Here is a 13,985-nt window from a genome sequence, read left to right as displayed (position 1 = left end):
TGAGGGAATGATAGTACAGTACTCGCCTGCTAGCTGGTACTTCGGGTTAGTCAAGCGAGCGTAAGCCACTGTTGCATAGGAAGCAGATGAGCAATCTTAATTGAATTGAACATCTGTACAGAAGATCCTCAACTTAGAAACTTGATTGATTCCAAGAAGCTTTTTGTAAGTCAAATTTCATTAAGTTTTGGCCTAGGATAGGCTTAACCTGAATTCCATGAATTCCATGAATTCTATGATTTCCAGCCACAAAAGTCAACCAATAGTCCAGTTTCATATGAAATAGATATCAGGTTATTGCAGTTGTTGTTTTGCTTACTGTATCAAATGGTATAATATTGATTTATTACAGTATTTATTTATTTTGCCTTTATTTTCAATTGGATTTGTGTTTGTATCTCAGAATGAGAGGACCTTCTGTATCATAGGTTCTGGCAGGGTGGGAGTATATACGATCACCTGTCTTGCTCCGATTTCAAATTGAGGGATTTTTCATTGCTGTGCTATGCTCTCTGCGCCGTACGAATACCACCTGCCAACTGTTATTTTTTTGCGGTTGGTTAGCGATCGTAAGTCGGGTTTTACAGCCAATACCGTTTCATTGTTTGCAGGTGAATGGCCTTACCCAGACAGAACTCAAGTGCAGTACATTGGGCTAAAAGGGAAATCGTTCACTCTTCCACCTAGTACTGATGGGGATTTCATACATCAGGTTGTACCCTCCGAGTTGGCTACTGATCATTAGCCTGGCGTCATCGCAGTTTCATTATTTGCAGGGGAATGGTCCTTAGACACTTAGATCTTGAGCACCATAAGGAAGGCTCTATGCGAGCCATTATAGATGGTAGCGGATGGCACTCACACACTGACCAGTACCTGTGGTGTTGGTTAGAGGTCATGAGTTTGGGGTAACACCTACTGCTGTTTACCTTCTAGCCTAGACTTTAGGACAGAAATAGCTATTCTTTGATGAGCAGGTGGACAGGACTCTCCCTCTCTTGTCACTTATCATTAACCAACTTGTTGATAGTCCAGTGGCCCTTCCTTATTAAACACCTAGCACATTAACAATCTAATGGCCCTTCCTCATTAACTAATTACCTTGTTTACAGTCCAGTGGCCCTTCCTCATTAACCAACTACATTGTTGACAGTCCAGTGGCCCTTCCTCATTAACCAACTACATTGTTGACAGTCCAGTGGCCCTTCCTCATTAACCAACTACATTGTTGACAGTCCAGTGGCCCTTCCTCATTAACCAACTACCTTGTTAACAGTCCATTGGCCCTTCCTCATTAACCAACTACCTTGTTAACAGTCCATTGGCCCTTCCTCATTAACCAACTACCTTGTTAACAGTCTAGTGGCCCTTCCTCATTAACCAACTACCTTGTTAACAGTCCATTGGCCCTTCCTCATTAACCAACTACCTTGTTAACAGTCCAATGCCCCTTCCAGCTTTGCTGAAAGGATATTTTTAATTTAAAGGGCTCAGGTTTTGTAACTATAGTTATGGAAAATACAAACTACTTTTAGAACTTGTTGTGACCTTATTTATTTACTCAATGTTTATGAGTGGTTATGAGGTTTTCATATATGACTTTGTTATTGGAACTAGCTCACAATATTGGCTATCAATTTATCAGTCCAGTAGGTACCCAACTTATAAGCGTTTGTAGACACAAAAACAAATCCAACTGAAAATAAAGATAAGATGAAGAAACACTTGGAGTTGAATACTATGGCTGCATCGGCAGAATTCAGTTTCTTGTCCAATTTCTCGATTCTACGGACAATTCTCTTTTCAGGGTTGCTACGTTCAGCTAGCAAGGTGGCGAAGTTCATTAGGTGGGTGAAGGATACAATTCAGGTTAACGCTGGATGTAATTAATACAAGTACAAGTAAAACTCGAAAATTACAACAGGTAAAGTCGGTAATTTTCGAGTATTACTTGTACAGTAATTGTATTAATTACATCCAGCCTTAACCTGAATTGTATCCTTCACACACCTAATGAACTTCGCCACCTTGCTTGCTGAATGTAGCAACCCTGAAAAGAGAATTGTCTGTAGAATCGAGAAATTGGACAAGAAACTGAATTCTGCCGATGCAGCCATAGTATTCAACTCCAAGTGTTTGAAGAAGGGTCTCTTACCAAGATAAAGACACACTGTAATAAAAAATATACCATTTAATACAGTAAGCAAAACGACATTTATAATAACCTGATATCTATTTCATATGTAACCTGACTATTTCTTGACTTTTGTAGCAGGAAATTATAGGCATGGGATTCAATTTAGGCTTACCTTAGGCCAAAATGTAAAAAAATTTGATTTACAAACAAATTGACTAACAAAAAGTTTCTTGGAACCTATTAGGTTTGTAAATTGAAGACGTTCTGTAGATGATATTAAATTTAACCCTTTTACCTCCAGGCTCTTTGGAAATTTCCAACCCTTAACCCCCTGGGGGTTATTTTTTTCCCAGCACATTTTGCAGTACAGTATATTTTTTTTAAATTGCTTTTATCATAGAGAGGTCAGGTTGGTCTCATTCTCTTGGAAAATGCCTGAATTTTCTCAAAAAATTATCAAAAATATGAAAAAAAAAAAATTTAAAGCATTTTTTTGCAAGGACGTACCGGTACGTCCATGGGGGTAAAGGAATAGCTTTTTTGAAACGTACCAGTACGTCCTTTGGTGGTAAAAGGGTTAATAGGCAACAATTAATCAGAAAAATAAGGTACCCAAGCTTCTTTAGTGTCTAAATTACTTCAAGGTTGGGCATACAGTACCATACTTAAGGCCTTAATAATAACCACTAAGAGATGAATATTCTCTTATTGGGTTTTCAGGGTCTGCCCAAAATTTATTTAGAATAAAATACATTTAGGCGTCTTTACCCGTAAAATTGCATGTACACTATTGTTTATCCTCAAACATATTTCTATCGTTTAGTTATTTTGTAGGCACTCAAAACTTCCTGTAAGCCTGGCCTAAAAGCTTGTTCTCTTTCGATTGTCCTTCTTTTCTTCAGTCATTGCAACACTGTCAGTCGTAATGAAAATTTTGTGCTAGTGCTTCACGTTCTGTTTATGTATGACTTCACACGCTTAAGCCATTCACTCTTTAATTCTTTTAATATAGATTTGTGCCTATGTTGCATTTGGTTCAGCTCTTCATTTTTCCATTCTTGGATCTTGTATAGTATGCCAAAACTTCTTCAACATCATCAATGTCAGACTCCCGAATGCAATTTTCTACAAATGCCATTTCTTGATGACGTTATCCTAACAAGTTTATATCCATAGTTGACGATTGTCAAATTTGATGTGGAATCTTTTCTGATTTCTTCCTAAGATGCTTTGGCTTTTCTTTCTCTGCCAGTAACTCTAAAATTGAAATGCTTCACAATTTATATATAATGATCCTTGCTAGTGATTATTAGACCTCTTCAGGTACCATCAAATTTTCTGAATGGTACAGATAACCTTTCTTCTCACTCATCTTAGTTATTTGTCTGCAGTCAACTCTGGTTTGAGTACCATATAAGTATGACAGTCAGAGGTACATATTTTCAAGATATCAAGATATCCTGTCGTATGCGATGGTCTGACAAGTCTATAAACTTTGATCATATATAACAAAACGTTTGTCCCTTGCATGGAGGCATTCAGAATATTGTATAGTTTTATATTAGATTGATATAAGCCTCATATTTTAATGGGGCATTATCTATTCCCAGTTTCCTCAAATTTGCATTTGTTGAAAGTGCTTATTATTAATGACATTGACATGAATATGAAAAAAACCCTTTTGATGTGTATATCTTATGGAGTTCTGTTCTTTCTTGTGCCTTTACAGGTGCAATATTATGGCATAAGTAAAATAATTGCATGAAATATAAACGATTATGAATTATATTTGAGTCTAAAGTTTTGATTTGTTCCTACTTGAATACGAACGTTCATCCTTTAATTAGGAAATTGATTCAAGTGCAGCTGGAACTTAGCGATTAAAACTTATAACAAGGTGCCGACAGTAGCTGGTACACTGAACAGTCCCTTTTTTTCCTACTGCCAAATAACACAGATATGCTATTGGCTTCTTTTCAAACTTGGCTTTTCAAATTTTCTTTCTTTAACTATTAAAAAAATCCTGAGGCTCAGAGATTCGCCTGTTACCCTTAACAAAACAGGTGAGCCTCTCCCTTGGAAGGAATCGCCAAAGTTTCAGATCTATTCCCTTCCCAGACGGAGACAGGATAGTTGATAAAGAGCCCTAGGGTAGAACTGCGCCGATTCATCCTAGATCATAACGCTCACTGAAAGGGGGAAAAATACTCCTGTATGAGTGTCTGTTCGTACCTCTTAAGTGCGCTCGGACTAGGCGTGTAGTTAGCAGACTTTATACACAGTGCCGGTTAGAAGGAAATGGAGCCACCTCTCTTCCTTCTCCTCTATTAGATGATTAGTCATTTAAGATTGATCGAGCAATCCCCGGATTTTAGCCACCAGTTTGGTACAGTAAAAGGAACTTATTCCCACCTAAGGATGTGTGTCCTTTTAAAGGCTGATTGTTCATAGTTGTGTAGGGTAAAATCACATATTTTGATAGCAATTTGTATTTTTCCTGAGACCCTTAACTTCCTACCATCACCTCCCCTGAAAGTCCCAGATACAATCAAAGTGAATGTTCAGTATACCAGTATGGGGCCGAAGCTTTTCCACCACCAGTCAGTAATTGCCGGCTACTTCCGACACCTTGTTATAAGTTTTGACTGTCAAGTTCCATCTGTGCTTACGTTAAACAACCAATTAAAGGATTCTGGTTTGTATAGTTAGGAAAAATACAAAACTGTTTATGAAATTTTGATATTTTAAATTTTTTTAGGTTGTAATTTATGTAACAACAGCATTAACTTATACATTTATTTTTATTGCAGACCTAAACCCAGCACAGGATTTGGAACTCAAGGTGCAGGTAGCTTCCAAGTGTTTTTTTTTTTTACCATTTTAGTGAAATAGTTGCTATCCATTAACTTCAGATCTGATAAAAGATGGCCTATCAGTATTTATTTCGAATTAGAATCAGGATTTCATATACTGCATATGAGTATGAAGTGTGTTTAAAGTAGCATTATTGTTACATTACATTTTTTTAAATTTATTTTTAATATCATTCATTGCCTGGTACTGGATATTTTTAAAAGTACAACAAGCTATTGCAAAATAGTTTGAGTATGTAGTTCATTTGCGATTGTTTCTATCAGTTGGTTAGAGTTCTCTTGCTCGAGGGTACACTCGGGCACTCTATTTTATCTTATTTCTCTTCCTCTTGTTTTGTTAAAGTTTTTATAGTTTATATAAGGGATATTTATTTTAATGTTGTTACTCCTCTGAAAATGTTTAATTTTTCCCTGTTTACTTTCCTCACTGTGCTATTTTCCCTGTTGGGGCCCCTAGGCTTATAGCATCCTGCTGTTCCAACTAGGGTTGTAGCTTAGCAAATAATAATAATAATAATAAGGTATCAGGGTTTTAATTCTAAATGGACCATCAAGTGGCTGTAATAAATCTAAGTCGGATTTGGCTTTCAGTAAAATGTATGTACATCATCAAATATTTCAGCCTTGCTATGAGACTCCAAAGTCATGACCTAACTTTAGCTACTCTATGGAAATATAAACTAAGTAAATCCTATAAAATTTACAAGAGTAACTTATCTATTGTCACTGAAGTATGTGTAAGAAAATAGGGAGGTAAAACACACCCAAAACTACAGCACTACCAAGCAAAATGTCTTGCTCGGGACCTTTGTCATATTAGGCTATTCCTCCCAAACTACAAATTTGCAATCAGGTTAAGGCATCACCAGTCATAAGCCTTCCATAGTAGTATGCTTTTACTCTTTGTATATCCATTATGAAAAAGAAGTGTATCTTGCTGTCGCTCTCTCTTTAAAACTAAAGCTGTTATAAAACCACTATGGTCCCATTTTCTAGCATTGTACATTATTGTATATATGATTCCCAAGGAGCTATACATCATACTTTACTAAAATCAAGTTATCTATTCCATTTTTGCTTGAGCTTTATATTGGGATCAACTTGTCAACCTCTATGTCATGCCTTCAGTATCAAATTATTTGTTTTATTATATAGTTAAGTCCTTATGGCATGAATAGTTCTAGTTTAGGAGTTTGGTGAAATATTAGACTACTCTCTTACTGTATGGTGTATCCAGGTAGTGCAAGTAATTATAAATAACTGACCATGATTTTATAATTTTCAGTACTGTGCACTAGACTAGTTGTACTTCAGTGGCATATTTAGTCCTGAAAGATAGTGTCAGGTAGTTTATTGTGATTTTATGTTAACCCTTTTACCCCCAGGCTATTTGGAACTTTCCATCCCTTAATCCCCTCTGGTTATTTTTTATTCAAGCACATTTTGCAGTATATATTTTTCAAATTGCTTTAACAGCCTTAATTTTCGTCAGAGAGAGGTCAGGTTGGTCTCATTCTCTTGGAAAATGCCTGAAATTTCTCAAAAAAAAAAAAAAAAAAAAAAAAAAATTGTAAATAGCAGTTTTTCAAGGACGTACCGGTACGTCCATGGGGGTAAAGGGATGTGTTTTGTGAAACGTACCTGTACGTCCTTTGGGGGTAAAAGGGTTAACGTTTCAAGTCCCCCTTTTAGTTACAATGATCTGTCTTTATTTTTATTCTATTTTCATTTATTCTTCAGATGCAAACCAGCAACTTCAGTTCAACACAGGGCAGCCTGACCCATCTTTGGCATTGCATTTAGCTATCTGCGCTCCCTCGTATTTCAACAACGAAAACGACGAGGTGCTTCGGAAATGGAACCAGCTCCAAGCGTTTTGGGGAGCCGGCAAGGGTAAGTGCAAAATGTTTTATGTTAATGTTGCAACCTTCTTTTTATGTTAGTGAATTCTTCCAGTCTTAGTTAAATGGACAACATACATACATACATATACCAAGGCACTTCCCCCAATTTTGGGGGTTAGCCGACATCAACAAATGAAACAAAACAAAAAGGGGACCTCTACTCTCTACAGTACGTTCCTCCAGCCTAACAAGGGACTCAACCGAGTATTATTAAATTCCTTGTTAGCATTAATAAAATGTTATTACAAGTACAGTATTGGGCGAGTTGGTTTCAACAGCATTAAAGGCTATTTACTGTACTTTTAGCCTAAATTGTCATCAAATTATCCTCTAAATTTGTATCTAAACTCCAGGAAACGCATGTGAACCCTGTGCTCTACTTCTTATTTTAATAATTCGATGATTATTCCTGGGTGAAATCTTCCAGCTAGTGCAGTTCTTTGTGTCCCTTATACTCTCATGATTTTAGCTAATACTGCATTGCAAGCAAAATTGTACGTGAACTTTCTGCAAGATCTGAGTCCAAGTTGTTGACTAATTTTTGTTGTTGTTTTAGTTACCATTGTTATGAAAATTTGGTGATCATGCTTGACAGAAAGGAAGGATCCTTCTATCTAGATAGATAGATAGATAGTCTAGTCTCAGACAATTCATGTGCTTTTCATGATCATCTCTATAGAAACAGTATTCCCCAAGTCTCCATTAATAACATGTTGAAAACTAAGATGGAGAATTCATAAGCTCATTTTGTAACGTTGTAGGTATGTAAAATGCTGTAGAAAATAATATTACAGAAGAAAACTGTAGAGAGTTTTAAATCTTCAGGAAAAAGGAAGTCGTTTGGTAAAATATAAATCCCGTTAGGTTTATTCTCTTTCTTTGGCAATGCCAACCACATATAGAACCCATAGGAAGGGAGTAGTACTGTCAGAGCACTGTAGGCATTGCTTAAAGATTTTAGCAGCGTCCACATGGTTCATAGTTTCACTTGCATCCTAACTTTTGACTTCACTTTGGTTCCCACTTCCTTACTCTCAACTTTTACATCATACTGCATCTGAAAGTTGCACATCATACATACATACATATACCAAGGCACTTCCCCCAATTTTGGGGGGTAGCCTACATCAACAAATGAAACAAAAACAAAAAAGGGGACCTCTACTCTCTACGTTCCTCCCAGCCTAACAAGGGACTCAACTGAGTTCAGCTGGTACTGCTAGGGTGCCACAGCCCACCTTCCCCTGTTATCCACCACAGATGAAGCTTCATAATGGTGAATCCCCTACTGCTGCTACCTCCGCGGTCATCTAAGGCATCAGAGGAAGCAGCACATACATGGTCCAAATTCCTATTTATAAACATGGGTACAGCTGCATTTTGCAAATTATTCATTAAAAACCCTCCCTCCACTAAAGGATTCTTTGGCCCCTCGCCTCTCAGCCATGTCGTCATCCACCATATTGTACTCTTTGCCTGGTGAATTTATAAAACGTCTCGGTCATTCTATTATTCTCCTCTCTTCATGTTTAGTCTCTTCTTTTTTATCTTGCACATACCATTAATTACCAAGGGTGAGATTTAGAATTGAATGTATTAGATATTAACCCTTTTACCCCCAGGCTATTTGGAAATTTCCAACCCTTAACCCCCAGGGGTTATTTTTTTCCCAGCACATTTTGCAGTATATTTTTTTTTAAATGCTCTAACTGGCTTAATTTTTGTCATAGAGAGGTCAGGTTGGTCTTATTCTCTTGGAAAATACCTGATTTTTCTTAAAAAAATTATCAAAAATATAAAAAAAAAAAATTTTATAGCATTTTTTTGCAAGGACGTACCGGTACGTCCATGGGGGTAAAGGGATGGCTTTTGTGAAACGTACCAGTACGTCCTTTGGGGGTAAAAGGGTTAAATCTGAGAAATAAATGTGTAAGTACTAAAGGTTTTTCTTTTTATCTCAGGTTATTATGCCCAGAATATGCCTCCCATCGAATTCACTCCAGAAAACCCCTATTGTCGATTCAAGACCGTATGCTACGCCAAGATTCCACATTTCAAAAATGAAGATGGAATTTTGCACGTTGTCATCGGAAAATCAATCTCCGACGTAGAGTAAGTATACATTGGTCGTCTTGTGTATTATTTTATGATTATCAGTGAATAGTCTAAACAGACCTGTGAGTTTAGCTTTTCTATAAGAGAGTACTGTATATAATTTAATTATTATTTTTATAATTTTCTTTATTATTTGCTGAGCTACAACCCTAGTTGGAAGAGGAAGATGGTACAAGCCCAATGTATCAAATAGGGAAAATAGCCCAGTGAGGAAAGGATATAAGGAAGAAATTAATAAACACTATGAAAAGTAATGAATATGAAATATTTTGAAATCAATAACATTAGAATAGATCTGTTACGTATAAACTATGAAGAGAGACTGAAGTTAACCTGTTCAACATAAAAATATTCACTGCAAGTTTGAACTTCTGAAGTTCTACCATACCAATTCAGTTGCCAGATTAGGAAGCTTTAGATTTTTATTTTTATTGTTTGAAGTATTGGGTAAAGCGACAGTTATTATTTGTTTGATTAGAACTAAGGAAATTAGCAGATGGTCCAAGATTTTTAATCACCTATGTTTACTTGAGGCCCTTTGCGTCAATAGGCGTAGGAGGAGACGATGATGATGTTTACTTAGCTGCTTGCTACTCATAAATTCTAAAAAACTTAGATATTCTACTATAGGTTGGATATTTTTTGTATCTAGAGCTGTCTTTACCAATGATACTAGTCCCTAGCAGATAAGTTTTCAATTCTCGTCTTATAGGACTCTCTACTCTAAAACTTCTATAGTGTATATATTATTTATGTAATAATTTCATGCATAAAAGGATATCATTCTGCCTTCCTATTGTGTGTAATATAAGATGAAAACTAGAAAAGCACTCAGAGTGCAGACCTCTTGCCTGGCAGCTTATTTCTCGAAACCAGCTTGTCTTTCCCAGAATTGATTTAGACAATGGGCGTATTTAAAGTGTATAACAACCATGTGTGAACTTGGGATTAAGGTTAGAGTTAATTCGGTCGATAGTGACTTTTGACCTAGGACTTTCAAAATTGAATCGGTTATTCACAAACAGACAAACAGACAAACGGGCAAAATCAAGAAGCTTCCAACTTTGTTGGTGAAGGTAATAACACATTATGTGATGGGTTGTAGATCCTATATGACATCTTTAGAAGTGTGTTGCATCATAAAAATGTTATAATAAATCCTGATTATGCAGCTTTTGCGCATGTCATATCAGAAGTGATAAAAATCCCTGTTGTGCTATGTCTTTTTTTTTCCATTCCATAGCTCACTCGTACATCTTGATCGGGTAGTATGGCATTGTTGGTTGTAGCTGCTGAGTTTGCCCACTTGACCAGTCAATAATAAAGTGTCATAGCTTCCACAAGACACACTATGTCCTCTTACAGGGACAGGTGTGGCCTGGGGGCGATTTTGTTTATGTTTGTATCGCTACAGATTAGTTTTGAAAGGGAGACAAGCTGTGTCCAGGTATCTCTCAGAGCTGTAACTTGTATATTGATTTACTTGATATCTAGATGCATTAAACCATTTTACGTTGAATTCGGCATAGATTTTACCTGTAGAAACTGTTATTGACTACTTCAGAATGCTGTCCAGTCTAGTATGTCTTGAGAGGAATAAGAAAGACATAGCAACTATACAATTTTTCAATGCCAATGCAAATCACTACTTCAGAAGAAGGTTTCTTCCATATTTTTACTGATTAATTGCATAGGATTTCTATTTCTTCGCTCAGTGGTAAATAACTAAGGTACAATTGAGTTAGAAGGGGACCACTGTCAGTGATGCTGTGACACTGGCTAAGTAGCTAATACTTGTGAGGTGGTTTGGATAGGGAAAAGGGTTTTAGTATTTTAAGCCTATAAAAAACTATTTGTAGAGCCTTGTTTATATCTGTTTTTAATTTTCTATGATTATTATATCCTATATCTCACTAGCAGGCAGATTGGAAGACAATTAATATTGATTTTATGTCAATAAACATTTTACTTCTATTTATACCATCTGCATATTGATAATTTTACTTATCACAGCATTCCATACTTTCAGGCCTCACAAAAGTCAGATTATCTCGACCCTTTCATCAACGGTCTTCAATGGAGCGGAAGTAGTCATTGACGACATATACGCCAGTGAGTTGCCCGAGAAGACAAACCTCAGGATGTATGTTCAACAGCAAGCTGGAAATGGTAGGTGTACTTAGGTGGTTTAAGGCAAACTTTTAAGGACAAGGTAAATGCCTCAGTTGTGTTTAGTACTTAATCTGTGTATTGTTATTAATATTATTATTGTTATTAATATTATTATTGTTATTACCTCCGCCAAGGAGGTATTGCGATCGAGTCTGTTTATTTATTTTTGTGTCTGTAGACAGGGTTACGCCACAACTACCTGGCAGATTTTGATGAAATTTTCACCGAATATAGACTGTAGGATGTGGACGACTCCATTAAATTTTGGAGATGATCTAGAGTTGGATTCTAGTTATTGTTATTATTACAGTATTACAGTAATACCTCGGTATTCGACCATAATTCTTTCCAAAAAGATGGTCAAATACCGGTTTGTTCGAATACTGATTCATTATAACCAATTACAAATAATGTAGAACTGAATATTGCATTCCAAGTCCCAGTTGATTTGCTATTAGCATGACATATCATAAAGTGATGCAATTATGTAGTTTTTACACAAACAGTCAATGCATTAACACAAAGCTCTCAATAAAAATGAAAACATTGAAGTCATTTTAACTTGGGAAAACTTACCTTTTTGGTTGCGATATGACGGTATAAGTGGATGGCGGTGTGGGGAGGAAGGGAGGAGTTATTGGCGAAGGGTGGCATTCCCTTCCAACTAGGGTTGTAGCTTAGCAATTAATAATTATAATAAAAACATCTGGTAATTTGGGTTTGGGGTTTTTTCCCTTTTCTGTTGGTTTGGGGCCGGTTTTTCTTTAATTAAAAACATATCCAATGTTTGTTGCTTTTGCCTTTTTTAGCAGAATCTTACGGTAATGAGACAACATTATCTTTGAAAAGGTGTGCAGCCCTAATGGGTATTTACAGTATGAAGATGAGGTTTTTCAACAAAAGCTTGAATTTCTCCTCACATAGCATAGATTTCTAGCTCATTTTCACAAATAAATGCCTCACTAATGCTATCACCTTGTAACTGTTTTTCATTTATAAAAATAAGTAATTTCTCCATTTCCTCAAGTATCTGAGGCCTTTGTTTCATTAAAGTGGTCACTCCTTTAGCAACATTAGCTTCCTTTATTATTTCTTTATTCTGTGAAATAGTTGATATCGTTGATTAAGCCATAGAGTATTCGAGAGAAAGATCCGAAAATTGCATTCCGTTTTTGTGCTTGGAAATTATTTACTTTTCCAATTCGATAGGTGTTCGGATTGTTTTCCTTTTTACTTGACAACTTTCACTTTTCTTCTTGGGACCCATGTTTAAGTGCTTGAGAGTGCACTCAGGCATGCTATTCTATCTTATTACTCTTCCTCTTTTGTTAAAGTTTCAATAGTTATACCCTGTATAGGAAATATTTATTTTAATGTTACTCTTCTTAAGATATTTTATTTTCCTTACATCCTTTCCTCACTGGGGCTATTTTTCCTGTTGGAGCCCTTGGGCTTATAGCATCCTGCTTTTCCAACTAGGGTTGTAGCTTAGCAAGTAATAATAATAATGAATCTAAATATATAAAAAGGATGCAAAACAGAGATGTAGCACCGTTTAATACGTAAAATGAGGCAGAGCGTACCTAGAACACATGTTTACGTTCATCCAAAACAACTGCCAACGCGAAACTGATACCATTTGGCTTGGAGGCTTTTACTCATATTGGTCGAGTACCGAATATTTGTTCGGAAATACTATGGAGGCAGTGCCATTGGAATGCACCATTTTGCTTACTTTAGGCAGTACTTGAAGGTATCTCCAGCGTCCTTTTGGTCCCAATTGGCGCTTGCTTATTAGCTGTCCTCTATAACAGAAGGTCCTCAGCTTACAAACATTCAGAGATGCAACACAAATCCAACTGAAATAAATCTCAGATATTGTATCCAAAGTTCATAATGAAATACAGTACTGTAATTGAACAATATTATGTAATTTAATGCAGTAAGCAAGACGATATTTGCATTAAGAAACGTGACTATTTGTTGACTTTTGCAGCTGGAAATCGTTCGTATGAGAGTTAAATTACAGTGATACCTCGGTACTCGACCATAATCCGTTCGAGATCCGTGTTCGACCTCCGATTTGTTCGAGTACCGAATTTTTTTTCCCCATAAGAAATAATGGTATATATTCTATTCCGTTCCCAAGCACTCGAACAGGCCCAAAATATTAATAAAACGTGTACCTAAACAACAATAATTATCTAAATGTGTATGAAATTGGTCAGAAAATCCTATAAAACAATTTTAAACCATTTACTGTACTAAAATAAAACAATTTTAAACCATTTTCTGTACTGTAGTGAACATACCTTTGAGCAGCGGTTCGATGGCATACAGGGATGGATGTGGAGAGGATGGAAGGGGGAGGTTACTGCTTGGAAGGAGAGTCCCCTTCCATGATGTGGCGGGGTAGTTCTCCTTCAGGAGTTGTTTCTCTCTCCAATGAAAGGGTGGGCAGATCTATTTCAGGGGTTTCTTCTCTTCTTTGTCTCTTCTTTGGAGGAGAAACAGGCTTTGATGTAGCAGCTTTCTTTTCTTTTGTGAAAAACTGGTCTATTGTTAATTGTTTCTTCCTCCTCTGCAGTATTCTTCGAAAATGATACATGACACTATCATTAAACATATGCACTGCCCGGTTTGCTACTGCAATTTCTGGGTGGTATTTTTCAGCAAAAGCCTGCACATCTGCCCACTTGGAACAAATTTCATTGATGAGAGAACTTGGAACATCCTCCCTTACCTCATCCTCTTCTGAAGATTCCTGCTCCACAATCAGATCCT

At 36.5% G+C, this 13,985-nt stretch overlaps 1 protein-coding gene across 2 annotated transcripts in view; it reads left to right on the top strand.

The window, feature by feature from the left end:
* LOC137648757 (nucleoporin p54-like) overlaps positions 1-13,985 on the top strand; it is a 35,257-nt gene that overhangs the window by 5,861 nt on the left and 15,411 nt on the right. Inside the window, exons 3-6 of one of the 2 annotated variants that reach the window (XM_068381839.1) lie at positions 4,948-4,979; positions 6,751-6,903; positions 8,876-9,026; positions 11,059-11,198. In XM_068381839.1, the coding sequence (XP_068237940.1) occupies positions 4,948-4,979; positions 6,751-6,903; positions 8,876-9,026; positions 11,059-11,198 (476 nt within the window). Of the gene's footprint in view, positions 1-4,947; positions 4,986-6,750; positions 6,904-8,875; positions 9,027-11,058; positions 11,199-13,985 lie in introns of both variants that reach the window. The other variant, XM_068381838.1, reaches the window with a different exon arrangement.

This window comes from Palaemon carinicauda, chromosome 10 (assembly GCF_036898095.1).
Source record: "Palaemon carinicauda isolate YSFRI2023 chromosome 10, ASM3689809v2, whole genome shotgun sequence".
Lineage (NCBI taxonomy): Eukaryota > Metazoa > Arthropoda > Malacostraca > Decapoda > Palaemonidae > Palaemon > Palaemon carinicauda.
Note: the sequence above shows the minus strand (reverse complement) of the source record. Positions and strands in the feature narration are given on the sequence as shown.